Source organism: Patiria miniata, unplaced genomic scaffold (assembly GCF_015706575.1).
Source record: "Patiria miniata isolate m_02_andy unplaced genomic scaffold, ASM1570657v1 HiC_scaffold_22, whole genome shotgun sequence".
Taxonomy (NCBI): Eukaryota; Metazoa; Echinodermata; class Asteroidea; order Valvatida; family Asterinidae; genus Patiria; species Patiria miniata.
In genome coordinates this window covers 479,231-506,997 of record NW_024037061.1, presented here as the reverse complement: position 1 = coordinate 506,997, position 27,767 = coordinate 479,231, and the positions used below count along the sequence as shown (strand labels likewise).

The 27,767-nt window shown below is 40.2% G+C and overlaps 2 protein-coding genes across 2 annotated transcripts; one reads left to right on the top strand and one right to left on the bottom strand.

The window, feature by feature from the left end:
- Positions 1-1,314: 1,314 nt before the first annotated feature.
- LOC119730250 (translocation protein SEC63 homolog) lies at positions 1,315-19,546 on the bottom strand. The gene is made up of 22 exons (XM_038203057.1): positions 19,381-19,546; positions 18,702-18,807; positions 17,552-17,666; positions 17,030-17,142; positions 16,414-16,475; positions 15,419-15,477; positions 14,966-15,016; positions 14,571-14,679; positions 14,164-14,258; positions 13,517-13,655; positions 12,368-12,460; positions 11,870-12,000; positions 11,396-11,448; positions 10,724-10,818; positions 10,305-10,387; positions 9,890-9,961; positions 8,391-8,612; positions 7,918-8,009; positions 6,915-7,056; positions 5,326-5,424; positions 4,513-4,614; positions 1,315-3,617 (listed from the first exon to the last, which is right to left on the bottom strand). The coding sequence occupies exons 1-22, from the start codon at positions 19,499-19,501 to the stop codon at positions 3,483-3,485; spliced, it is 2,289 nt and encodes a 762-aa protein (XP_038058985.1). The 5' UTR covers positions 19,502-19,546; the 3' UTR covers positions 1,315-3,482.
- LOC119730251 lies at positions 19,547-24,269 on the top strand. The gene is made up of 6 exons (XM_038203058.1): positions 19,547-19,657; positions 20,731-20,946; positions 21,152-21,343; positions 21,817-21,887; positions 22,056-22,186; positions 23,073-24,269. The coding sequence occupies exons 1-6, from the start codon at positions 19,621-19,623 to the stop codon at positions 23,299-23,301; spliced, it is 876 nt and encodes a 291-aa protein (XP_038058986.1). The 5' UTR covers positions 19,547-19,620; the 3' UTR covers positions 23,302-24,269.
- The last annotated feature ends 3,498 nt before the right edge of the window (positions 24,270-27,767 follow it).

Below are 27,767 nucleotides of genomic sequence, written 5' to 3'. Positions count from 1 at the left end.
TTTCATCGAAAATTTGGGGAAAAATTTAATATTCATTTATTTTTCACTCAAAAATTTCAAATTTTTGACCAAAATCTTACTAAATATGCTTCTTTGAGTATTGAATTATGGTTCTGATGCATCCAAAGGCATTTCTAAGCATTTTGGAGAAAACTCAATTTTGGGCCAAAAATCATCAAAAATGTAAGGCTAACCCCTTGGTTTTTTTTCCAATTTTGGCTGAAAAATGAATTTTCTTGAAACTTGTTGAGATGTTGCCTCGCGGTCCGTAGAGCACGTTTCCACTCCTGTACTGGACTGCTGTGCCTTTTAAAGGAAATATTTCATCGAAAATTTGGGGAAAATTGGTCCCAAATATTCAATTTTTTTTCACTCAATAATTTCAAATTTTTGACCAAAATCTTACTAAATATGCTTCTTTGAGTATTGAATTATGGTTCTGATGCATCCAAAGGCATTTCTAAGCATTTTGGAGAAACTCAATTTTGGGCCAAAAATCATCAAAAATGTAAGGCTAACCCCTTTTTTTTTTTCCAATTTTGGCTAAAAATGAATTTTCTTGAAACTTGTTGAGATGTTGCCTCTCGGTCCGTAGAGCACGTTTCCACTCCCATACTGGACTGCTGTGCCCTTTCAAGGAAATATTTCATCGAAAATTAAGGGGAAAATTGGTCAAAAATGTTCATTTTTTTCACCCAATATTTTTAAATTTTTGACCAAAATCTTACTAAATATGCTTCTTTGAGTGTTGAGTTATGGTTCTGATGCATCCAAAGGCATTGCTGAGCATTTTGGAGAAACTCAATTTTGGGCAAAAATCATCAAAAATGTAAGGCTAACCCGTTGGTTTTTTTTCAATTTTGGCTAAAAAAATGAATTTTCTTGAAACTTGTTGAGATGCTGCCTCGCGGTCCGTAGAGCACGTTTCCACTCCTGTACTGCTCTGCTGTGCCTTTTAAAGGAAATATTGAGTTATCATCCAATGGCGTTTCTGAACATTTTAGAGAAAAGTCGACTTTTGGCCAAAAATTTCAAAAAATATAAGTTTAACCCCTTCTCAAATGTGGGGGAAAATTGGTCAAAAATATTAATAGGTTTTCCCCACTCATTTTTAAATGTTGACCATAATTTTGCAAAATATGCTTGTTTGAATTATGGCTATTGTGCATCAAAAGGAATTTACTGACTAGTTTGGTGATACTTTTAATGCATCATGCTTGTTAAGGGAAATATTGATTGGATTGTATTGTCCTGAATCCATATGAATACTGCACAATCACATGCCAAAATATGAAACCTTTACTCGACCGAAAGTGAATTTATACGTCATTGCCCAAGTATTTTATTATCATATCTGCTTAAAACTGTCCATTTATGACACAAAACATTGAAAATAAACTTGCAGTTACAAGTACAATGACAGGAACTCTCTGATATTGAAGAAAAACAAAATACAATCGACAAAGTGATCATCAGCTCAGTTGGGAACATCAGCCCTAAATAATCGTTAATTTTAAACTGACCAAAAGTAGTCACAAAATAATGGACATAAATCATTAAATTATCTTTCCTTGCAGAAATTGGAAGTTAATAAACACGAATGTTATTAATATTTGAAGCAACTGTTAATTCCCAAGAAATAAGATTTTGTTTCTTTACATAACTTGTACTTGTCAATCTGTTAATATGTACAAATGCCAATTTGTTTTGTTTTTGCCTTCACTATGAAAATCTCGAGGCAGATGATGGTTAATTTTGGTTGAACGGAGAAGTCTATGGACAGCTCATGAAAAGCAGATAGAGTGCATTTAATATTCCATTGGCGTTTAGTTCATACTCTATATTCATACCAAAAAAATCAAGAATATTGATGAAATTCCTTGTTGCGATAAAAACATCACAGTAAGCCCTACAGTGCACAACAGGCGCAGATCGGCAAGACTTTATAGTCATTGCTAACCAGTTCATCTCGGATGACCTGTATACACAAAAAGGTTTTGGGCTACCCGCAGATGACGGCCTGAACCCATCTGGTATCGAGGTTTGTGAAAAATATCCCGCAACTGGGTCCCGTCAAGACAAAATAATCCCAGCGCCAACTGGTTAAAGAGCAACATTTCTAAAAATACAATTCAATTTTTCCAACATTTTCCAATTTGTAATTTTTTCCCCACAAAATGTTAGATATGTTCCTATATTCAAAAAATAAAATCCAATTTCCCTCCAGAATTTTTCACCGTCAGGCCTCATCCGAACCTGCCTTTTTTTTTTACTCTAGACGATTTCCCGACGCACGGTTGACCTACAACCGGGGCCGTATCATAAGTCTGATGCCTCATAGGTCCGATGCCTCATAAGTCCGATTATGAGGCGTCGGACTTATGAGGCATAAATTACCCCTCATAGGTCCGACGCCTCATAAGTTCGACAATGGACAAATGCTGTTACTGACTTATGAGGTGTCGGAGCTATGAGGCGTCAGACTAATGCGGCGCCCGACCTTTGAGGTGGAATAAATAAATTGTATGCCTCGTAAGTCCGACGCTTCAGAAGTCCGACGCCTCATAAGTCCGAAATTTCGAACCTTTGAGGTGTCGGACCTATGAGGCGTCGGACATAAGAGCAGACCCCCTACAACCGGTAAAACAACAAAAAGTACTGCCACCAGACTGACCATTCGTTTGGTTCACCCCAGGTCAAAACGTAATTATTCCAATCGCTCGAGTAACTATCCAACTACAGCTAAATCTAACATATACAAATAATTCATACCCTAAAAAGAATTAGAACTTTAAATTATTAAGGATGCATGATAATCAGAGAAAAGATAAAGACGCGACTTTTGCTCCACCTCTACTCCTCCCTGTGCTACATGGATTCTCCCATGCTCTGTCCTAGTATCTCCCTTTACTGTATGGATTCTCCAGCGCCCTTTACTGGCATCTCCCTTTCCTACATAGCAGTGTTGTAGTCGAGTACATTTTCATGAGTACAAGTACGAGTACTTTACCAAGAGCACAGTATGAGTACGCGTACTTTGTCGTGAGCACGAGTACCATTGACCTATCACGGTAGAATCACGTTAGAATCGCATCAACGCAGCTTGTGAAATATTGTCCAATTACATGATATACAACATGGACGCCGAACGTGCAAAATCTCAGACGAACCAAACATAGTGTACAAAAACTCCATAGGGTTGTCTAAGGGGCGTGGCTAACTCGCAAACGGTGATTGGTCAAGTACAAGTACGAGTACCAAAAAAATGTACTCAAATACGAGTACAGCACAGCTGCGTGGATACCTTAGTGCTCCATTCAATTGTCTCCCTTTGCTGCATGGATTCTCCTGGGCTCCTCACTAACCCCTCCCTATACTGCATGGATTCAAGGGTCTATTCTCCATCACTCCCCTCCCTATACAGCATGGATTCTCAAGAGCTCCTGACCGACCCCCTCCCTATACTGGATGGATTCTAGGATCTATTCCTCATCGCTACCCTCATCATCGGTGGTGTAATCTGAGACGTCACTGTCGCCTTCCTCCTTCTCTTCATCATCTGAGATGTCCCACTGGGGGTGCGTCTCCTCCATCTTCTTGGCTTCTTTGACGTCCACCTGTTGGGAGAATTCCAAGAGGCAGGGATGTAGTTCAGTCCATCACAAGTCCTCCTGTTCGAACCTCGTCCCCAGTGCTTACTTTATTTCCAACCTCATTTCCAATCCTGATTCGATTTCGCAATTGGCTAGTAATGGATTTATATCGTGTAGTTGGTGTTGTTATTTCCAACATGCATTATGTGTTTTCACGGTCATCGTAATTATAACTTCCACACCTTCTCAAAAATACTCCTTTCCTTTCTAATTTCCTCATATAAATATGTAAAGTGATAATGCATATTGGTGGGATAAGATTGTACCATTTTAACTGGCGATAACAATCGTGTTTTCATTTTGCCATCTTCAAGAACATTTCTGTGTCTTTTGGCTTTTTATGCTAATGCAAATTTCTTTGTTCAAGGGGCGTTAGTCAGAAGCCGTAAACCAGTATGCAATACAGCCAGGGATCCCGCCCCAAGTCACGATGCAGACCTTGGAAATAGCAAACAGGGATCACTCGAAGAGGATACAATGTTTTTGTTACAAATTTCCAAATGAACCACACAGGGAAACTGACTAGGTGAATTATAACAATTTTTGAAAAGTTGAACAAAGAAATTGACTGGAGCGGGGTTTGAACCTGTGACATCCGGATAACCGTTCCGGTACTCTACCAACTGAGCTATCCAGCCCTATGTTGGCAGTTCCCCAATTAGTCAATATCTTTGTTCAAGGGGCGCTCAGTTGGTGGAGCACCGGAATGGTTATCCGGAGGTCACAGGTTCAAGCCCCACTCCAGTCAATCTCCAGTTCATCTTTTCAATTGTTATAGTTCACCTAGTCGGGGTGTATGGTTCATTTGAAAAATGCATTTCACAAGGAAGGCGTTATAAAGGAAAGACTTGAGACGTACCTTAATCGTTTTGATGTAATCTACGTCCAGATAGGAGTCAGAGCGGACACATAGTTGGTACTGATACAGACCTTTATGAGGTGCCGGGAACTTCAACTCCACCTGTGCAAATCACAACAGACAAATCCAGAAGAAGGAATCAAATATCATGGGCTCCGTGCGCCAACAAAAGAGGGCGCTTTTATACCACTTTTGAGAGCCTCGTGGACGGTACACACAGCGTGTGCGTACTGTACTCTAGTGGTTCGCGCGCGAAGTACGCACGACTTCCTGAATGTGCCAAAGCTATTAGCCACAGCAGTTTCGCGTGCGTCAGGTGTCGGCGGCGCGCGGATGCGTTTAATGGTCTGCCAGACTAATCCCTGACCCCAATAACTTTGGATCATTCAAAAAATACCCAGTGGATGGACCGGGAACCAGTCTAGGTCTCCCCAACTCTGCTTTTCTGGCCGTTGGTACTTGTGCATGGAGCCCATACGACAGCTTCTGTCAATCTATAAGGATGTTCAAATAGTTTTTCCCACATGCTGCATCTCGTTGGAATTCCTTGCCTGGTGCTTGTTTCCCTCCAACCTATGATCTGTCCTGTTTCAAGAGGAATGTTCGTTCGTACCTTCAGTTTTCCTGAGTACTTAATCTTCTTTTCATTTTTCTTGTAGCCCTGTACCTGGAGTGGCTTTAAGCCTTGTTCAGGGCGAATAAGCATTTAAAAAAGACTACAACACGGTTTCAGGACAAAAGTTTTTAAATACAAATTGTTTTTCTCTAATTATGCCATAAGCTTATGTTTAACTACACTGCTAGTTTTCTTACATCTTTCTCGTCTACCAGATCATAGACCATCTGAGGCAGTGTGACGATGCGATGCGTCTTCCTATCAGCAAGATAGATCCACCACCATTCCTGCTTGACCTGCAGGACATCCAAAAAAAACCCAGAATTCTCAGGATTCAATTCTAGATGTTGCCTCAGAGAACGGACAAGTTTGGACCTCAGAGGCCCCTCAAGGTATTTCCTGGAACCTCATATCTTCAAGACACTGCAATCAAATCTTACCTGAGGAACATCAGGTATATGAACCTCATGACACACCTTTGAGGAATTCATCTTGAACCTCATATTCTCAAGACACAACTCTAAATCTTACCTCAGGGAAGTAAGGAGCATGAATCTCATGACACACCTTTGAGCTTTTATCTTGAACCTCATCTTCTCAAGACACAGCTCTAAATCTTACCTCAGAGAAGTAAGGAGCATGAACCTCATGACACACCTTTGAGGTCTTATCTTAAACCTCATATCCTCAAGACACTTTTGTTAATCTTTCCTCAGGGAAGTAAGGATCATGAACCTCGTGACACACCTTTGAAGTCTTATCTTAAACCTGATATTCTTAAGACACAACTCCAAATCTTCCCTCAGGGAAGTTAAGAGCATGGACCTCATGACACACCTTTGAGGTCTTATCTTGAACATCATATTCTCAAGACACTACTCTTAATCTTACCTTGGGAAAGTTTGAAGCATGAACCTCATGAGACACCTTTGAGGTCTTATCATGAACCTCATATCCTCAAGACATTTTTCTTAATCTTACCTCAGAAAGTATGGAGCATGAACCTCATGAGACACCTTTGAGGTCTTACGTTGAACCTCATATCCTCAAGACGCTTCTCTAAATCTTCCTTTAGGGAAGTAAGGAGCATGAACCTCATGACACACCTTTGAGGTCATATCATGAACCTTGTATCCTCAAGACATTTATCTTAATCTTACCTCGGGAAAGTATGGAGCATGAACCTCATAACACATTTGAGGTCTTACATTGAACCTCATATCCTCAAGACGCTTTTCTAAATCTTCCTTCAGGGAAGTAAGGAGCATGAACCTCATGACACACCTTTGAGGTCTTATCATGAACCTTGTATCCTCAAGACGCTTCTCTAAATCGTCCCTCAGGGAAGTAAGGAGCATGAACCTCATGACACACCTTTGAGGTCTTATCATGAACCTCGGATCCTCAAGACACTTCTCTTAATCTTCCTTCAGGGAAGTAAGGAGCATGAACCTCATGACACACCTTTGAGGTCTTATTATGAACCTCGTATCCTCAAGACACTTCTCTTAATCTTCCTTCAGGGAAGTAAGGAGCATGAACCTCATGACACACCTTTGAGGTCTTATCATGAACCTCATATCCTCAAGACACTTTTCTTAATCTTACCTCGGGACAGTATGGAGCATGAACCTCATAACACATTTGAGGTCTTACATTGAACCTCATATCCTCAAGACATTTCTCTTAATCTTACCTCGGGAAAGTATGGAGCATGAACCTCATGACACACCTTTGAGGTCTTATCATGAACCTCGTATCCTCAAGACACTTCTCTTAATCTTACCTCGGGAAAGTATGGAGCATGAACCTCATGAGACACCTTTGAGGTTCCTTCGAGGACCTTCTCTTTGCGAGTGATGCCGGACTGTAACCTCTCCCATTCCTCTTCTTCTTGTTCACCTCCATCACTACTCAGGTTATCCTCACTGTTTGGACACACCCAGACAGGAAAAATAAAGTCTGTCAGTTATTTGAAGGCAAATCGGTTATCACGCCCCCTCGTTATTCGTTGTTGTTGAGATAATCGTTGTCTTGTCAGCTGGTTGGTTCATGATGTACCTAACGCATGGGCACTGAAGTTGAAGTGCAAAGATTCTATCTAACTATTGTCAGTGACTATGAGAAATGATGCTGAACATCGCAAGTTAATCGGCTAAACACTTTTCCAACACTTGATGTTTCTGTTAATTTACATAAATAATAGTTGTGTTGTTTAAGACACCTAATACATAATCGCCGTTATTATTGTACAATGGTGACAACATGCAGGAACTTTGCAATGAAAATGAAATTCAACACTCACAGTTTCTGTTTTTCCGCCAAATTTTTTGGATAGTTGGTTCCCTCTGCACTGTGCTATGACAAATGGCTATTGATAACCAGCTATAAATCATGGCGCAACCTGCTGCGGTAGGCTGGTCCTGAATAGACTAGGCTAGTCTAACTAATGTCGACTAGTGTGTTCATTCAGAGTTAGTCAAACTATGGTTAACTATGGTCCTTATACATCACAACAAAGAATGCCCCCTATTGTCCGCTAGTGTCCACGACCATCCGTTTTGAACAGCGCCCCCTTTAGTCAGATGGTGACCAGCCCCCAACCCCTCCCCTGCTTTATTTCTATGGTGCGTAAATTCTCAATTTGTCAATTCGTGGTGAGTGCGTCAACCTTAGAATGCCAGATGTGACTGCTGAACGCACGGCAACTCAGAAACAACCCGATTAAGCCGAAAACTTTTGAACCACTAGGAAAATTTAGAAGAGGATCCTCGATAGGTTGGACTAACCTGCCAGAGTTTTTGCTGTTGTCTTCTTGCTCGTTGTCTGATTCGCTCCCACTGTCCCCAGAATCTTTGCTCACTGCAATGTCCTGGATTGCCTGGATATTAAAAGAAAAAAAAAAAAACAAGAAAATAGCAGGATTTCAAATTTTATTTTTTTGTTTAAAAAACAAGTGCGAATGCCCAATAAGCTGAGGCCGTCTTGCGAATTCACAATGCAAAATAATAGTGACCTTCATCATGCAACTCTCTCCCCCCAAAACAGTTGTCAAAGGAAAGTCTGATTGAAGTGCAACAAACAGTATTGTAAGGAACATTGTATTCTTCTTCCTTATATCCGCAAACCCCATTTGGACCTCTGCACAGCTCTGTCGCAATGGCTAGAACGTCTCAGAAATTAAAAAAGAAAACAAAAATGGGCATTGTGTACATTCTTGTATTTATGATGCACAGCGATTCTTGACAGACTTCAAGCTCACCCCTTTGGTGTTGTTACTAACGTGATTAGCAGCCCCCTTGCCGTTGTGCTGGGGTGAGTCCTCTGCTGCTTTGCCCGTTGCTGCTGTGGCTGGGGCTGCCTTCTTGGTCGCCGCCTTCTTGTTGGGCTTGTGCTTGGGCCCGCCCCCTCCTCCTTTTCCTTTCTTCTTCCGGTGTTTTTCCCAGACGTGGGTCTTGGGTTTGTGTGGAAGCGGGGAATCAGTCTGATGAAAAACCAAACACGTAAAACGTCCTTACGTTTTCCTGATCAACTTCAATGTTGTTTATTTGACATGTGTGTTAAGGTGTACCTTTCACAGAAAAATCCAGGAAACGATAGTTTGAAAAATTGTTAACCAGTTTGCGCCGGGACTGTTTTTGCCGAAAATTTTCCAAAAAAAGGGAAAATACAGTAGGCAACTTCTGGTATACAGCCAAACGCCACAAATACTGATTCGCAAGAGTCATTTCAACAGTATTTGAACGAATATTTCTTGCCGAAACCTCATATTTTTCAACACTCTGGGGTGTGCAACGGAGCGTAAATTGTTGAACAATAGGCCGTGCACAGCGGCCAATTCAAGATCAACACACAGTCCGCCTCCACAGACTTCACGAACTTTGTGTGTACAAAAGGCAAGAGGGATTGGCGTGTTAAAACGTCACTGCAGGCCAGTCGAGGCACGCTTGACATTTTAACCCGTCAGCTGTGCCTGTGTACAAAAACAGCCAGATCATGTTAACACGGCCTCCGACGCGAACTGGTTAAAAAGTAGGATATGAAACTAACACTACTATACCTCGGAAATTTGCTGTTATGGTTTAAAGGGAATATACATCATTTGCTTTTGCTGTAATTTTCAGAAATGGATGGAATTGGGGGGTTGGAAATATGAAGCAAATATAGATGCACTGACTTTTTGAAGGTTTTGGGTTTGAAAATGCTATAAAAACCAAGAAAAACGATCATTTTCCTGTAGTCTGGTTCCCTGACTCCATATAAGAAGAAACAGAGCAGTTTACATACATTGGGGAATTGTAAGGTCAGGGAACCAGTCTAGCTGGCTCGTACCCGTTCATAGGTTTGTAATCGATTGCAAACAAGTGCAATGGTCAATTGGGGCCGGTATTTGAAAAAAAGCCAGTTGTTTCCAACGCTGATCGGCCGATCAGCGTTGGAAATTGATACAAAAATACCACTTTTCTTGAAAATGACAGTATACCAGGTGCCATAATTTTACAGGATGCTTTAGACTGTCATTTACCAACATCCTATTAAGGTATTTCGCAAAAACTTGGTAGTTTTGTTTTTCGATGTTTGCAAATGTTGTATATTCCCTTTAATTACCATGCAATGGAATTTCGGGGTGCAAAATGTATAGAGTATTTAGTATGCACAAACAGCATTACGTTTTTGTCTAGAGGTCAGTTACTGAGACGAAAACAAATACTACAGTGATGAGCAGATGTTTTGAAAAATAAACCTCCCTGGAAAACTTACTTTCTCTTCTTCGTGTGTCTCTTCGACCTCCTCTACCGCCTCAATGGCACCATTGACCTCTTGCTCCGATACCTGAGACAAAATGGAATCATGATGCATGATAAACGACAGTGGGCACAGAGGTAAAAGTTTATGTTCAAAATAAAAGGAAAGTATTTTCTTCATTACAAATCAAATGGTTTAGTAACGAAGTTTGAAAAAAGTTATCTTGCTTTTTTTGGCGGTTTGCAAAAAAAAATATCAAGCAGCCAACTTGGATGAATTTACAAATTGAGAAAACGTCCCAATTTTTTTTGAGAATTCGCAATGGCAATGTGAAAACGCATACCCGGTGAGATCATCACATCAAAAGAAGAGTTCAAAAGTGGGGGTGAGAAGGGGGGGGGGGGTTGAGAAGTTGAAGTTGACCACATACCTGGAAGGTTCCTCTCCTCAACGTGACTGTGGCTGTCACCAGAGATCCTGCTGTAATCGTCTTCTTGTCATCATCGGCAAGAACTACAAAATAGCCAATCAAATTACTTCCAATAAAACATCGCCAAAAAACAGCAGTTCAGTTTTTCAACATGGCCACTGCAACAGGTTTAAAGGTGCACAACCCATCCATCCCCAAAACACACCCAAAACAAAAATACCAAGGCAAATACCGTAAATCCAATAACAAAGATTTAAAAAGTCTATTACATTTCTCAAGTTACCAAAAATTCTGATAATACGGGAACACCATCTAATACTTTTCCAACTTAAACAACTGAGATTAAAAAAAATCATACTGATGTCTCTTGTAAAAAAGAAATAAATTATAAGGATGATCGTGAAGAAATGCCGATGTACCTTCTAGTTCCACATCAGCATCCAGTCTGGGCAGTGACTTCAAGACGTTCATGATGTCTTGGTATTGCTTCTCATGAAGATGACGCAGTATGTTCCTGTCAAAAGATGCAACATAATTTCAAAGAATAAGACGATCACTGTGTTTTACTGTCGTAATCCACCAGGCCCTGAGTTTAAATATAAGGTATCTTCTTTTAAAAGTGGCTTCTTTATAGCAATGGAGATTTCTTTTTTTAACAGTTTGTGCACAAGGAATTAAAAATCATTGAATCATTGAGTCATTGAAAAGCAAGTAAGACTCATTAACCAGTTCACGCCGATATCATTTTGACAAGAACGGAATGAGGCGCGGGATTACTTTTCACTCGACCTCAAGCAGGCGGGTTGAAGCCATCACCCTCGGGCAGCACACTCATATTTCCGGCCTCGCTCGCTGCGAGCGGGTCGCTGACAGATATTTCCAGCCTCGCTCCCCGCATGTTTATCTGTCATCCATTCCAAATACTGCAAAACCTTTGCGTGTAAACTCATCAACTGGTTAAGGGTGGTTCCATTAAAGGGCAAATTTTCAATGATTGAATTTTTTTCTGTGCATAAAAAAAGGGGGGGGGGAGGGGAGGGGAACTCACTGTATAACAATAAAGTTGAAAGTTCTCCGAATTAGTGTCCTACCTTCGATCCACGTCCTTCATTTTGACGAACTGGCCGAGAGTTTTAATGTGGCGCTAAAAAAGGAACAAAATAGTTGTTTAAGGATGCTATCTGACAACTTTTCCAACGATGGCTTTTAAACTGGTTTTAACCAGCGGATACGGAGTGTTTTTTTTAATTTTATTGTCATTCAAAGTCTAATGCACTGTTACTCCTTAAATTTTTGACTAATTAAGACTTTATTTACTTCAGTAAAAATCGATCAAGTTTTTTTTTAAGCATTTCTACAAAACGCATTATTTTCTCTCCAGATAAGTGAAATGCCTTTTTACCTCTTTTAACCATCTGTACTACAGGCAAAACATGTATTTAAAGGACAAATAAATTTTAAAAGTTTATTATTCAAATCCTACCTTTAGTGCTTAATTCCTTTCAATAAAACATCAGCAGGCTAAGAGATTATTTGAAAGAGTCCAACATTTGAGGATGTTGTACCTTTTTCCGCAGGGTATCCTCGGTGAAATGTGGCAGTTGTAGCAACGGCGCCTTGTCCCAGCATGCCTGGACAATCATCGGACTCTGACGCATGAGAAACTCTATGGACTCCAGACGAGGCTCCTTAGCCACTGGAACAAAAAATTAAGTAATTAATATTTTCGCCTTCTTTTAACATACAAATAATTTAAAAAAGCAACAAACATTTCCTGGTGAGACAAAAAGAAGATATTTCTTTATTGAAAATCAAGTGAGATCTCAGTCTTAATCTTCCAAGTCTTCTGCTGTCACAACCCTTCAAGTTTTGCATAAGCACTTTTGCCCACTGAGTCAGCACCCACGCAGTTTATGGCTTCTGACTAGGCGCCTTGATCAAAGACATTGAAATAATGGGAGACCGCCAATATCGACCTGGATGGCTCAGTTGGTAGTGCACCGGAATGCTAATCCGGAGGTCCCAGGTTCAAACCCCGCTCCAGTCAATTTATCTTTCCTTACCTCTGCCGTAGTTTTTCCAGGTGACCAGCTGAGAGGCTGTGTTGACCATCTCTTGAATCAACTGCGGACACTTATTGATGATGTATCTCTTATCTGTCATCAAAAAAACAAACTCAACACGTTTAGCAGGGGCCAATTTCATGAAAGTCGTTTTATCTTGCGACTCATCTTAGGACTTAAGACGAGTCCCCGCTCTAAGATGGATCTCAGCTAAGACGCATCCTAAGACCCATTTCACTAAACCCATCTTAAGCAAGACGCATCAAAACTACCAATTGGATGGCTGTTTCATGTTTATTTTAATTGCTTGACGAAACAGTCATTGAAAAGAAAAATGCAAAACCAACTTCCCGCACGCGCGCGTGCATAGGACACAAACCTTTGCCAGCAATAGTATTCTACTCAATACAATTCACAAGCAAGGTTGTTCTACACAGGATACAACAGAATCATTCTTGCTCCCCGTTTAGCACTCTATTTTAAAAAGTCAACTAGGTGTTGACGTAGAATTAAATTAAACAACGCTATTTTTATTAAAACTACTCACGTATCAAAAATCTGTTTCAACAGCTGTTTCTTTCTCAAATCTTTAAGTCTAGGCCGACACTCGTCCTTAATGACAATGATGTCCAGACGATATACAAATTAACGCACGCACTACTGAGATAAGATGACTTTCAGACTGATGTTAAATTAAGAAGAGTTCAGCAGCCTTGCAACAGGACGTGTTGAACACGTATTTTCAATCTACACCTAGCTCTAGACGGCTAATTCAGATGCAGCCCTAGTACATTGTAAAGTTGGTTATGGGTGCTCGATCCCTCAATCTGAAATTGGTTCCAAACATCAGCAGTCGGGTACCCAGCTCCGATGCACAGCTCTACCTGTCCTCCATGGGCTCCGTGCGGCAACGAAAGAGGGCGCCCTTTTACCTAGCAACGACGTCCCATGGGTGGGACATTTCGCTGGTTGACGCGCACTGTTCCTTGTGTGTGACGCATGTACACCAGGGGATTTGTACTATGCACACGCAGTGGCCGCGCTCCGTGACAAATGAATTGCAGTCAGGCAAGATGGCGTCGGTCGGTCACCCCCAACTGTACTTTCTTTGCCAGTGAGGGGGTACTTGTGAACGGAGCGGATACTTACCAACTTCCAGAGTGTCAGGAGGCAGGTCGGTCCTGGCCAGATGAGCGTAGAGTAAGATACGAGCCTTACGACTGTAAGGATAGACGAAGGGCTTCTCCTTGCTCTTCTTGCCGTACTCGCTGTCAAACTCTCGCATCAACTACAAGACAAGAGCCAGATAGACATGTGAATGAAAACTTGAATTTAATAATAATAATAGCAAAAACTTAGGAAGCGCTGGTACCTAGGAAAACCTATTCACTGCGCTGAATTTCCTATAGACTGATCTGAACACGGTATCAGTGTAGGGTCGACGAATTATTATTTAGTCAATTAAAACTTTAGCTGACAAGATTGATTGAAAAATAATTGTAAAATTGAGTCAAAAAAAAATGAAACCCAAATGTCGGGATTATTGTTGTAGTGAAGTTCTGCATGTAGTACTTTCAAAATTCTTGAATATGAAAGCCCAATTCATAAGCTTTCATTTAGTATAAGAATCATTCAAATCACTCATGTACTTTTTAAGTTACCGAATTTTGAACACAACCACCATTTTAAAGTTCTGTCCATGGATCACAAATTACACTTTAAGCTGACAAAATTGATTGATAGACAAATAATTGCTCTAGAAATCTCCCAAGAATACGTTGGCAATGAGTACTCACTGGCGGCAGTTCTTCGTTGTCGCTGGGACGGAGAACTATCTCATTGTTGTGCTTCTCCTCAAACTCAAAGGATCCAGACAGAATCATCAAAGCGCCTACAACCAGAAACACAGATGTTAGGTTTCTTTTGCCACACTGATTCTCTGACCTCACAATTCCCCAAAGTCCATAAATTGCTCTGTTTCATCTTAAGTAGGGCCAGGGAACCATACTACAAGAACACGATTGGTTTTCTTGGTTTTTCCATGATCTTCAAGCCAAAACGTGAAGCAAGTCACTTTAACAATATTTGCTATAACATACTAAGCATCCAAATCCATTTATTTCTGAAAATTGCAGCAAAAGCAAATGGTGTACATTCCCTTTAATGTAATGTGTTACATGTCTATAGATGAGTGGCAGCTTACGTTTGAGATTTAGGCAGGGCGTCTTGTAGATGAAGTGAAGGAAAAGTTGAGACGTATCAAGAAGAACTTCCACTGCGCTGTAACGGATGGAACGATACCACCATGTGCCCTGCACAAATTACAAAAGGCCATTTGACAATCGGCTCAATGGATGAGACACAGCATCATTAACCAAATGTTGTCCAATCAATATCAGTTTTATTTTTATATCATTGTTTTCGAGGAGTTTAGGTTTCTAGGCTGGGTGCAAGCCTTGGCATTTTTTCCAAGTCTCGGACCGGATTTTTACCTGTATAACTGACTCAATTTTTTGTCGACAAATTTGTGTTTTGTTTGGTAAAATTTTTGCACATTTGTAAATTTATTTGTAATTGATTAAAAATATTAATACCAACCACAGCAATAGGTAGAATGACCATGAACGCCAATCCATATATCCCTAGAACCTGTCCATAAAAGACACAAAAAAGACAATTAAAAGATTGGAAATTGGTGGAAATACAGTACACATCAAGTATGCACATGAACTCTCCTATTACACTTGTTGAAAATACTGCAGATATGCAATGCAAACAATGTACTCTATCATTTGCCACTTTCTTGAAATCCCTTTTTCACTGTTTCTGAGGTTGCGGTAAGAAATATCCTACAAATGCTTTTGAAATACTCTTGTGAATCAGTATTTGTGGCGTTTGGCTGTATATCAAAAGTTGGTTGCGATATTTTGCTTTTGAAATTGAAATTTTCGGCAAAAATAATCCCGGCACAAATTGGTTAAGAAAGGCAATGAAATTATGAACATGTTAAAATAATAATTCACATTAATTCCGATTTTAAAAAAAGGTTACCAGAATTGAATTGTTCTGATCCACAATCCATGCAGGCAAGGCAATGCCAAAACTTGTAGCTGTAAAATACAAAAACAAAAAACAACAACATTAAAAAAAAAATTTAACTGGAAAGTCAGTAAATAACGCTGGATGGAGGGTTTTTGGAATTAGTTAACTAGGTACAATTAATCTGAAGTACAAGTCATAAATGTTAATTACAAATTCAAAACTGAGAAAGTGATTGTCCAAAACAGCAGCTGCAACTTTAATTTCAACTATAGCTCAGATATGTGAAATTTCATCATTTTTTTCAAAGTTTCATCATGTCTTTTACGAATTAAAGTGCAAGGTGAAGGTGTTTACCTTCTGTAAGCAAACTTTGTATACACACAAGCTGCTGAAGTACAGAGCGTATCGTCAGTTCTTTTCAGAACCAAACTAGATTTTTTTTTTGTCACAAAGGTACAACCACAAATTTGCTGTTACTGCTGATTCTACCTAGTCTACGTAATAAACATTTGAACAGATTCTCTGATTAATTAGGCAAGACAACCACATCTTGACCTCTAGATTTTGACCAATCAGCGGGCGCGTTCTATGTCATTCACCTTTGTCGCTTCTAGACATGGGTAAAAACAACCCCGCTAGACACCGCAACAAAGGCTTTGGTCACGTGCTATTATGTTACGCGACACGTACGCGCGCAGCTGTTGTTGCATAACAAAACACTGGATTCGAATTGACCAATCACAGTTTTAGCTCTGATTTGGATTTGAAATGACGTCACGTTTTAGTAAAGTCAACTCGGATTAGCTGAGGCGCGGGATCGCATAAATCTGCATGCTTTGATATCTCAGACGTTATACAGGAGACTTGGTTTTCGGGTGATACTCAGACTAGACTCTACCATGCAAACCTTCAAACTTTAAAAGTATTTTGAATGTTTAAATAAAATGTGGAATCTTTTTGACTTTAGAAACTTAAATTCTAGTTGTGCCAGTGCCCATACCCACCTGTTGGGCCATCAGGATTGCCAAATTTCTCCCAGTTCTCTCTCGATTCATCGTTAGTTAATCTGTCAAAAACAAGAAATTTCAGTTAAAAATAATCTAATTAATCCTAGTGCTCACCAGTAAATAAAGTCGCTTAACTTTTCGGGCTCATAATGTCCTACTCCAGGGCGTACATGAAGGTTACAATGAGGAAACGCGGAGAGCTCAACATTGATGTCGCGTTGTAAGTTTGCTTCCGTTTTAATGGTATACATCTACATATTTTGTGGCATATGCGGTCGACCCTCGTTAGTACGTGCTCAGGTAGAAACGAGATTCCAGTTTAGACAAGCATATTTTGCCAGTCTCGACCAAAGCATGCACAATTCTTTGAGGGAACAGTAACAGTTGCTTTATAATTCAACCTTTGGTAATACAAATATTCGGTTAAGATGAGAGCTTTCAAATCCTGCGCTACGGTTGATGGAAAATTTGACATGGATTTTCAACCAAACTAACAGATTTTATGATGAGACTTTGTCACTTATAGGCCTCATTATTCTAAGGTGCAATGTGAGACTTGCATGATTGAGAGGGGGCGGAGTCAAGATGGGGGGGGGGGGGTAAGGCAACTTACGCAGCATAGGCTTTGGCTATCCTAATGAACTCCACAGGGTCCCCGCCTTTATCGGGATGTTTGGTCTTGGTGAGAAGACGGTATTTCCTCTTTATCTCTGCTTGTGATGCGCCCTGAATGAAGTTACAGCAATTAGGACAAAAAAAACACACTTTTAAGGAAAATGACTTGACAATGAAACGAAATAGCAATGGTTCACATAATATTTACGAGAGTTCAACATCTACTGAAGGGGAATGTGGTTATTATGCAAGTCACTATCAAAGAGTTAGGGATTTGGAGCCAGCTGCTTGCAAGGCGTTGTGTCCTCGTGCAAGCCACTTTACCCTTCTCGCCTCACTTCCTCCAAGAGTACTAGCTTTAGCAAGAGTAACACAATGTCCGTGTACAATGGACGGGCATCTACTGGGTAGTATTACGTCACAAGAAAAACGCCCAATTATGTTCCTTTTCTTCTGAAGCAAAATCCATTGTCCCTGGCACTTCGATATGACGATGCTGGTTTGCGGTGATAGCACTTACCCTATCCAGTTCCAGAATGTCGTAGGGATCATACTCGATGTGATCTCGCTCCACCTGAGATGCCTGGATGGCCAGGTATATGAACAGAGCCCAAGCACCGAACAGAAATAGCCACCTGTTTGGAATGAAATTTAAACAGATCATTTTTTTGGGGTTGTTTATTTCTCTTATTAAAGGGAATACACAACATTTTCAAACATAAAAAACTACCAAATTATTATGAAATACAATGTACCTTACTGGACTAAGTGAATGACATTCTTAAGCATTCTGTAAAATCATGGCACCTGGTGCCATGTTAACCTCTTCGTCTGACCTACAGTTATGGCCTTATGGGGGTCAAAGGTCAAAAATAGGTCAAATTTCAAACAAGCTCAAATCACAAAAATAGCACTGTCATCATGTTGGCCTTGATGGTAGCAGACCAGTAAATAAACTTCCATAGACCCCAATGGTAAATGCTCCCACTTCAAAAATTCGGGAAAAATACTCACAACTCTCCAAGGTGTTCGAGACGCACATCAAATTAAAGCTTATTTCATCATCTTTCATTTTCTTTTCAATTTTCGGGGGGTCAACTGATGACTTTTAGGGGAAATTTCCATCTGAAGATGATCACCCCTGAAAATAGTCCTGAAGCCCATCGCCATTTTGAAAAACGATGCCTACACTCCATTGCAAAATAGAGCGCTTTTAGGGTCCAAATTACATCAAAATTACACAGAACTGCAAGCTCCCAGTCCTGTGCACGGCTTCCACCCATATTTTTTACAAACCCTCAAGTTCATGGCCCAAAGCATGCCCAAATACCGAAGATTTTAAGGGCATGCAAATCGTGATTTGGCCGGCGCAGGCAATTTCGGACCGATTTACTGGTCTGCACCCTGATCGATCATAATTAAAAAATGTCCATGGTGACCTCTTCATCTGCTGACCTACAGCTATGGGGTCAAAGGTCAAAATAGGGTGAACACAGTTTTGTTGGCCCGCAGCTTGTGCAATTTGGAGCTTGTTTTCACAAACGTTTGTGTTATGCTGAATGCATGCCAAGCTTGTTACAAAAAGTCAAGCTTTGGCCAGTCATGCCAGTGTTCAAATGTACAGACCAATAACTTGAATACATGAAGAATCTACCGGAGTTTCGACATACTTGAAAGCATGACGCAGTCTCTGAGTAGGCTTTTGAGCTTGCAGTATTGCTCTCTTGATTTCACACGGATCGCACTGACACTGCTTCTTCAACTTCTGTGGGTCATCTTAACAAAGGAAATAGAAATAGGAAAAATTAAGATTTTTTTTGGTAAAAAGTACAGAACACAGCTTTTTTTAAATTGAAGAAAGGCAAAGCTACATGCGCGGTCACGAGAAAATACTTTTTCGCAATTGATTTTCCCTTTTCCAACTTTTTCGAAGCTTGGTGTGTTGCATGTTGGGTATTATTTTAATAACTTTTGCACAGCTCAATGTCCCCTTTGCTTTATCATGTTTATCAGTTTTTAAAACTCTGTCCAAAATTGTGTTCTTTTCACTGAAAAAAAGAGAAATTTGTCATAAATGCGCCGAGTCTGACCTCCCCATGCCTTTTAAGTTACAGATTTTCTGTCAGGGTCACGTGAGGCCCCCCCCCCCCCCCACCCCATCCCTTCATTACGCAATCACGATGTCAAGTGATGTCCAGGTTTGGAACTTTTTCCAATTGCATTACGGCTGCCGTAACGATAGCCACTGCGAAAAACATATGGACAGCTGGAGTAATTTACAAACAATGTAAAACTAAAAACTGGCCACTGGCCTATTATTTTTAAAAGTAAAGCACACTATTTAGTCACCTTTCTTTGGTTTTGAAGGCCATAAATAGTAAGTGACTGGGAAGAGAACCAGAGCATAGAAAGAGACCAGAAAGTACAGGGATGTGCCACCAGATTCGTCGTACTCGAACTGCGCCGCCATCTTGACTCCACTGCTGCCAAAAATAATTCCACGTCTCGATAATATAGCGCCCTCTGTAGTTTGAGCGCGGTAAAGTTAAAGTTAGGTAACAATTCTTATTTTGTTGTTGCAGACGATCAATGATCTATTCTTCGGTGAAGATAAAGATAATCAGAGGTAATTTGGTTGAATTTTTAACATACATGTTTTTAGAATGCTACAGTTTGTTTGTGAGAAGTTGGCTTTGGGTGGCATTGTTGGGGGTGAGCCCACACTTTATCCTAAAGTTGAGGTAATAAATGGCTCCATGACAAAATGTGCACACTGCACTGACGTGTCACGATCACGTAAGCTACGGCAACAATGAGTAGTAGCTATAGCTGGGTAGGCCTAAATTAGCCCCATAAATATAATGTGGCCTATTTACTGGACTAGTTTACGGAGGTAGTCCAGTTAATAGGCCACATTTATGGGCCTAAATGAATTAGTTTGCAGTTGCACTGTGTGGCAAGAAATTTCCTTTTTTTTCCCGTTTACTTTTTCCTTTTTTTCCCCCTCCTTTTTTTGGTTTGCTTTTTAATTTCAGAGGGTAGCCCCATAAATGTGGCTAATTTACTGGACTACCTCCGTAAATAAAGGCCACACTTCCACCATGTACAAAAACATGTCGAATTTTGTCAAATTTTGATTTTCACATTTAGGCTGACATGGCTGAGGTCTAGTTTGTACAAAAACATGTCGAATTTTGTCAAATTTTGATTTTCACATTTAGGCTGACATGGCTGAGGTCTAGTTTGTAGTTTAGTGCATTTGAAATAGAAGCATACTCACCCTCTTTATACGCTAAGCAGAAAGTGCTGCCTTTTTCAGATTTTTCGTGAAACGTCCAGATTTGTTTGCACACGTTTGCGTATCAAAATTTCAACATGAAATTTCACGAAAATTAGACATCTGAAAAAGGCAGCACTTTCTATAGCATCAGTCCCAACTATCCAGTTCCTTAGTGACATCAGTTCAGTTTAAACCACGCCCACTGATTTGATTAAGTAGCATTGTAACCATGATTGGAACCAGAAACTAACTCGAGTGTTTATCCAGTGGGCGCATGGTGCGCATGCGTGTATGACGTTTTACTAAGAACTGGTACCGTTAGTTTGGATGGGACCATCCATAATGTTGCAGTTGGACCAGCCCAACTGTAGTTGGCATTTGGACAGAAATCAACTTTCTTATATTTGCGGATTAAACAGATTTCCTTCAAAGATTTATCAGCAGCATGGGCAAACCAAGAAAAGTACCTGCTGCAGCAGCTGGAGAAACCAATGCAAAGAAAGGGGTCAAGAGAAAGACAGCATCGAGCACATCCCCAGTGAATGCATCGCAGAGTAAAGTTAAAAGGACAAAGAAAACAATTGAAGAAAGTGATGTGAAGGAAGTAAAAACAACAAAGCCGACCAAATCTGGAGGTTTGTATTTTCTGGATCCACTAAGAAAACAAATGTAAAAGTATCAATCAACTGGTCTAAGTTAAATATTCCAATACCTAAGACTCAGTCCAAGACCTTGACTGAAATTTCTTCTAAGATGATTGTTGATATTTGGAAGTTCTGTATTTATACATGTTGGCCAACAAAACATGACTAATTTCAAAGTTGGGACTTTTTTCACAAGGTGCAAGTGTTTTTGAAGAAGAGATTCGTAAGAGAGAGGGCTATACGGCCTCTCTACCCAAACGCAATAAGAAAGGAGACCTCGTCTTTGCCGACTGTCCCGATATCCATCCCAATATGACACCAGCTGATGTGCTACAAGCTGGCAGCTTTGGTGGGACGTATTTCCGGCCAATCAAGTCAGGCGTTACAGGTGAATAACAAATACATGTTGTCATTATAATTCTTTGTCAGTCGCACACATTCCGAAGTTATTTTACCCCTATAATAACTCGAATATCAAAAACAGTAGATTAGGTGCTAATTTGTATTTTAGGTGCTAATTGTTTTGGTGCTAATTGTTAGTAGAATGCCATGGTCCAGTGGTTACGGCGTTTGACTCATGTAGGATGGTGCGTGGGTTAGAACCCTGCCAAGAACATGGTGTTTGTGCCCTTGGGTAAGACACTTAACTACAATTGCCTCTCTCCACCCAGGAGCATGCATGGGTACCTATGAAGCGCTTTGAGATTGTTGATACAAGCGCTATACAAGCATTACAATTAATTAATTAATTAATGTATTTATTTATTTAACTCTAGAAAATACTAAAAACATGACTGGGGGCCAAACTAGTTTATGACTTTATATTTAACTGATGATTATGGTTTGTATTTTTGTGAAAAGGTGAAAGGCATTCTGGAGTTTGGAAAGAACTTCCAAAGGACTGGCTTGAAGGTCTCAACATCGGGAAACAGGTCAGGAATATTAAGCACTTTTAGGGGGAGTCCTAGCGGATTCAGTCGTGATGTGTCATTAATGTCTGCAAGATGCCTGTCCAAAGTCTCAAATATTAGAGCCACAAGGCCAAACATCCAGTTTTAATGGTGAGAAAATTAAATGTTGAAAGCTCTTTGTCTTTGTAGGTCTCCTCTTCTACTTATGACACTGAGGCAAACACCTACAAGGTGAAGTGCGGAGGAAGTTTGGAGATGTGGGAAAGCAGCGGCTGGATGCATAAACAAGATCCTTATGGCTGGTTCCAATGGTACTGCAGGTAGGTTCCAATGGTACTGCAAATAGGTTTCAATGGTACTGCAAATGCAAATAGGTTCCAATGGTACTGCGGGTAGGTTCCAATGATACTGTGGGTAGGTTCCAATGGTGCTGTGGGTAGGTGCCAATGGTATTGCAGGTAGGTGCCAATGGTACTGCAGGCAGGTTCCTATAGCACTGCAAATAGGTTTCAATGGTATTGTAGGTATAAAGTGCCCACTGCAGATGGGTGCCAATGGTATTCCAATGGCACTGCAGATAGGTGCCAATCGTAATGCAGGTAGGTTCCAACGGAACTGCAGGTAGGTTCCAGTGGATCTGCAGGTACGTTCCAATGGCACCACAAATTAGTTCCAATGGTACTGAAGGTATAAATTGCACTGCAGGTGGGTGCCAATGGTACTGCAGGTAGGTACCAGTGGTACCGCAGGTAGGTTACAATGGTACTGCAGGTAGGTAACAATGGCACTGCAGGTAGGTTCAAATGGTACTGCAGATAGGTGCCAATGGAACTGCAGGTAGGTGCCAATAGTGTTGCAGGTAGGTTCTAATGGAACTACAGGTAGGTTCCAATGGAAATGAAGGTATGTTTCAGTGACATTTTCATTGACCACTCGTTTTTAGGCCTTAACTTCTTTGTCTTGATTTGAAACCAGAGCCTAATTATGGTTATGCTCACAAACAGTAGAGGGCGCTTAATGGCCTACTTTTACCAATCATTTATACATGTAAACATGGGATTCCTACCCCTCAGTATTTTATCTAATTTACTATAATGATATGCACCTGCAATTTTCCCTTGTACTGTTAAACAATACACAACCTCCCAATGAACAAAACAATTGCTGATCCACCCCTAATAAATCTTCTGGTTTGTGTTGTCTTAGGTTCTACCTTGGGAGACGCACTGAAGATGACGACCGACAGATCGGGCGTTGGTCGCGATGCGCCGGCCTCAAAGGCCGATGGCGGAATAACCTCATCGCCAAGTGTGTGCGCAGCGGTTGTGCTTACGACAATTTTGCCGTCTCTCCCGTAGTCAGACAGACCCTCCAGCACTGGGGATATCGGCTAACTAAAGAAGACTTTGATAAAGGAGCCAAGAGGGTCAAGTAGATGTGAAACTGGAATAAGATGTGCACTACTGATAACTACTTCTGGGATGCGTGCTCACTGTACTCACGATCCTTGAGTTAATTTATAAAAAACTTGTACTTACCAGCACAGTATTAGAAGTCACTGCATACCTCTGAATTTGAAAATCCTCATGGGCGTCGCCAGGATTTTTTTTTTTGGGGGGGGGGCAAAGCACATTTTTTCCCCAACATCATTGCTCTTTCTTTAGCATTTTCTCAATTTATCATTTTTTCGAGGGTGGGTGTGCGGACATTTGCCCATCCCCCATTGACATGCCTGCGGACGCCCATTTTTGTAGTGCATTAAATTAATAGCAAATAATTATGACTACACTCTCTCTTTTTTTTGTCTTTTTTTTCCCTTCTCTTTTTGTTTTTTTGGCGTTTCCAGGTTTTTTAAGCTGCCCCCTTGCCCCTCCCTCGCGATGCCCATGAAAATCCTTTTTGTGAAATTTAAGATAAACTCTTTCAAGAAGGACTAATGCAAGTCTATTGGTAAGATAGGACATGGTCGTCACAGTCAATATTCCTTGTACCAGCAATCTATTTATCAGTGATTGTTGGGTGAATGTATAACTAATGTGTTATCAAGTTTTTAATAAGTTTTTTCTTTCAATTTGTTTCTGATAAGGATTGTTGTTTGCGTGTGTTTTTGTGTAAACCATTTCCCATTTTTTAATGTAATACATGTACATGGATATTACTAAGGGAAATCAGTCACCTGTAAATTTATTGTCATGAAAATAACCATTTGTGGTTATTTTCATGACAATTTACTTTTTTGTTCACTTTTCAATATTCTCAACGGAATTACATTAATATCTTTATAGCAAACGTACTATTTAAATGTTAAAATGTTATCAGTGTGGTTATTTACAGTTTTTTCAAGAAAGGAGAATAAACCAAGTTCTGTAACTTATATCTTAAAACTTGTCACTCATTTAGTAACTATATTGCTTGTGCATCAATTTCATTTATTTATTATTTAAATGTTGACAAAAAATGTAATCACTGTTTGCTAATCGGATTAATTTAAGAAAAAAACCTACTCGAAAATGATTTTCACAGTTTGTAACCAGTGAAAAAACTGGCGCTAAGAGAAAAAATATAAACTTTGTTTATTCCTGTATTTAGCTGGCGTGAAAAGTAGCTAGACAGTATAACACGACCACAAAGCAAAAATATGATAACCAAGAAATGAAATATTCAAAAGATAAGTATTGAAGGTAGCTGTGTACAGGGTGGTTAAAAAAAACACGAAACCGAGATATTACTGCTCATTGGAGCAGAAAATAGGGCACATGTGAATCAAAGGGAGATATCTTTTGTTAAGGTTGAATCTCTTTGAAATGACACCCTGGTCGTGTCATTACATTCCACGGCTGACTGAGCAGTTACCAATTTTATGAAAGGGTCTATTAGAGAATTGTACCACTTTTCAATTGTGGTTTTTGTTGTGTCAATTGTCAGCGAGTGAAACGCTATGGTTTCCAATCAAGGCAGGTGGGGAAAAAGAGATTTCACCATGAAAAGTGGCGCAAGTCTCTAAATATACCCTTTCATAATATTGGTCACTGCTCAGTCAACCGTGAATGTTACGACATGATCAGGGTGTCATTTTAAAGAGGAGATTCAACCCTAACGGAGGATATCTCCCTTCGATTCACATGTGCCCTACTTCTGTTCCAATTAGCAATAATATCTCGGCGTTTTTTTATCCGCTCTGTATAACACAATTATTCTGTAAGTGAGAGGTTTGCGGTAATACCATGTGGAACCATCTCTTTTGTGAGAACCACAAATACTCCTTCATCGGCACAATAACTTACCTACTTATTGTGCCGATGAAGTTCACCAAACAATGCATCATGAATGGGGTTTTCCCTCCGATCTCCCACGCGTTGTACTATAAGCTACAGGGCGAGTAAAAAAACAGGAACCCAAACCCAAAAATATATTTCATATTTAAAAAAAATATGTAGCACCAAACATAGTAGCAATGAATGGAAAGCCAATTTCACTAGCTATTTTTTAGAGGAAATGAAATGTATTTGTTGGGTTGGGTTCTGCTTTTTTGACTCACCCTGTATAAACACAATTATGCTGACTACCAAAACTAATAATTGTGCCAATGATTTTCACCCAACAATGCATCAACAGAATGGGGTTTTCTCTCTGAATACCCATGTGTTGAACTGAGCTACAGCATCATAAAACAGCAGAGAGCAAACACGTGCTCCCTGTTGCTCGGAGGTTGCTTAACCATCAATACAATAGGAACGGTTGGCTTCATCCTCACTGATTGTTACCATGACGACTGCGGGGGAAAAAAAGGATGACGGTTTAATTAAATTCTGGGAGCAGTCGATTTGGGTGCATTGTGGGATAATGGCTTCCATACGAAGACATCTGGCAATTTTTTTTGCAGGTCAGATAGTGTGAAATAAAATTGCAGAATAGGCCTACATTTGTGTCATATTTATTGTTGAAGTGGCTTTTTCTCTAGTAGTTCTATAGTGCGCAGGGTATGCATGGTTCAAGACAATTTTTGGGGCGTGAACGGACGTGACTATGAAGGTTGATGCCAACAGAAAGGTAGGTACAAGGTCCATTCGTGTCTTGCGATTCTCTCTGTGCTACGAGTAGCGTGCAGGAAAAATTGTCGATTGCAAGCAAGTGGTTATTCAGGGTGAGTCAAAAAAGCGAAACCCAAACCCCCAAAATACATGGCATTTCATATTTATAAAAAAAATATGCAGCACCAAAGATAATGATGACTGGCAAGCCAATTTCATAAACTACATTTTGATGAAAAAATACTGAAATTGCTCAATCCATTCAAAGTATCACCATTTAGGCGATGACCCTAAAAATCTTTCGTCCAAAAATGCGATTTCAAGAATCACAACTGTCTTTGTTGTTCCTGAAACAGTTAGAACAGTCAGAACACACAATAATTTTTTTTCGGGGGGGGGGGGATGAAACGGGTTTTAGGGTCATTGCGTTTAAATGGTGATATTCTTTGAACGGCCGGATTGAGCAATTTCAGTATGTTTTTCATCTAAAAGTTGTTCATGAAATTAGTTTTCTAGTCATTATTATTTTGGTGCTACACATTTTTTTAAACTATGTAATATATTTTTGGGGGTTTGGGTTCCGCTTTTTTTTGCGCAATGACCTTTATTTAATAATTCCGTTTCATGTGTAAGGCTGAATGAAAAGTACAGCAGACGATATTGGTAACAATAAGATAGCCTGAGGCGGGCTTCCTCGCGCCCTCGAATGACGCATCCCTTTATCCCTGTAGGTTTGTATCTATAGAAACGGGGATGAGTATGTAAATATTACGTAACAGTTTAGCAAGAAATAGTCTAAGATAGCATATTAAACCATAACAGACGTGCATCGCACACACAAAACCTACCTAATTTTTTTTTGTATTGCGACGATGATTTTCGACATCAGACGAGAACATAAGGTCCTCAGATTTTTGATTTAAGTAACCTGTTGCACTAGGCTTTAAATGAAATTTACAGGCCGTTTTCGGTGAAGCCTACTGGCTTGTCGGTGTTCAGGCGTTAAACGGAATTTCTGGAAAGTGACAATGAGCTAGATCAATATAGCCCTGTTTGCGGACAAAAACGTTTCCTCATCTCAAAAAAAAAAAAAAAAGACAAACAAAACACCACCCAAAATGATGTTTCCAAAGTGACTTGAAAATAATTCTATCAAGGCCGATAAATTTCTCCCCCAAGGATGACTGGCACCCTGAGATGGCGGTGTTGTAAGTTACCAAAGGGCAGACTTTCTTGAAGACATCACTGGGTGGGTGATGGAGGAGGAACCCGCATCTCCGGCGCAGCTGCGGCCCACCATCAGCCCTCTACTCCTAGGGTCATCCGCGGAACTAGGTGGGGGAGTCGCAAGGGAAGGTAGGCAGTTGAATCAAGAGGAATTTTGGTTGAAAATACAATTACAAAGAGGACTGATTTTTTTTCTGTTGGACAGTTACAACTTAGGCCCACAGAAATATAAGAGATATATTGTTATTAGATTTTTTAACCTTTTTGTGGTGGGAGGATAAAAGGGATCGAGGGCTGATCAATCTTGTCGATTTTTCTTTTTTTAATTTTTCTATAGCTATTTTACCTTTTGATTTGTTTTGTTTTAATTTGTGACAAACTATATAGACTCTGAATGAAACAATTTGACCGTGCCTTTGTGAATTGACACCCTGGGGTGTGTGTGTGTGGGGGGGGGGGGGGGGGGGGGTAGGTAATTGACAAGTCCATCCTTGAGCCATAAAATAGAAAATCATGCAGAAAACGTATCTCGTGACTGCCACTACCCCTTTAAAAGTCTATCTATCCCCTTATTTCATATATCCTCCTTAACTACTCCACTAGCTGTGTTATATAACCATTTTAATCCAACATGCATCACCAA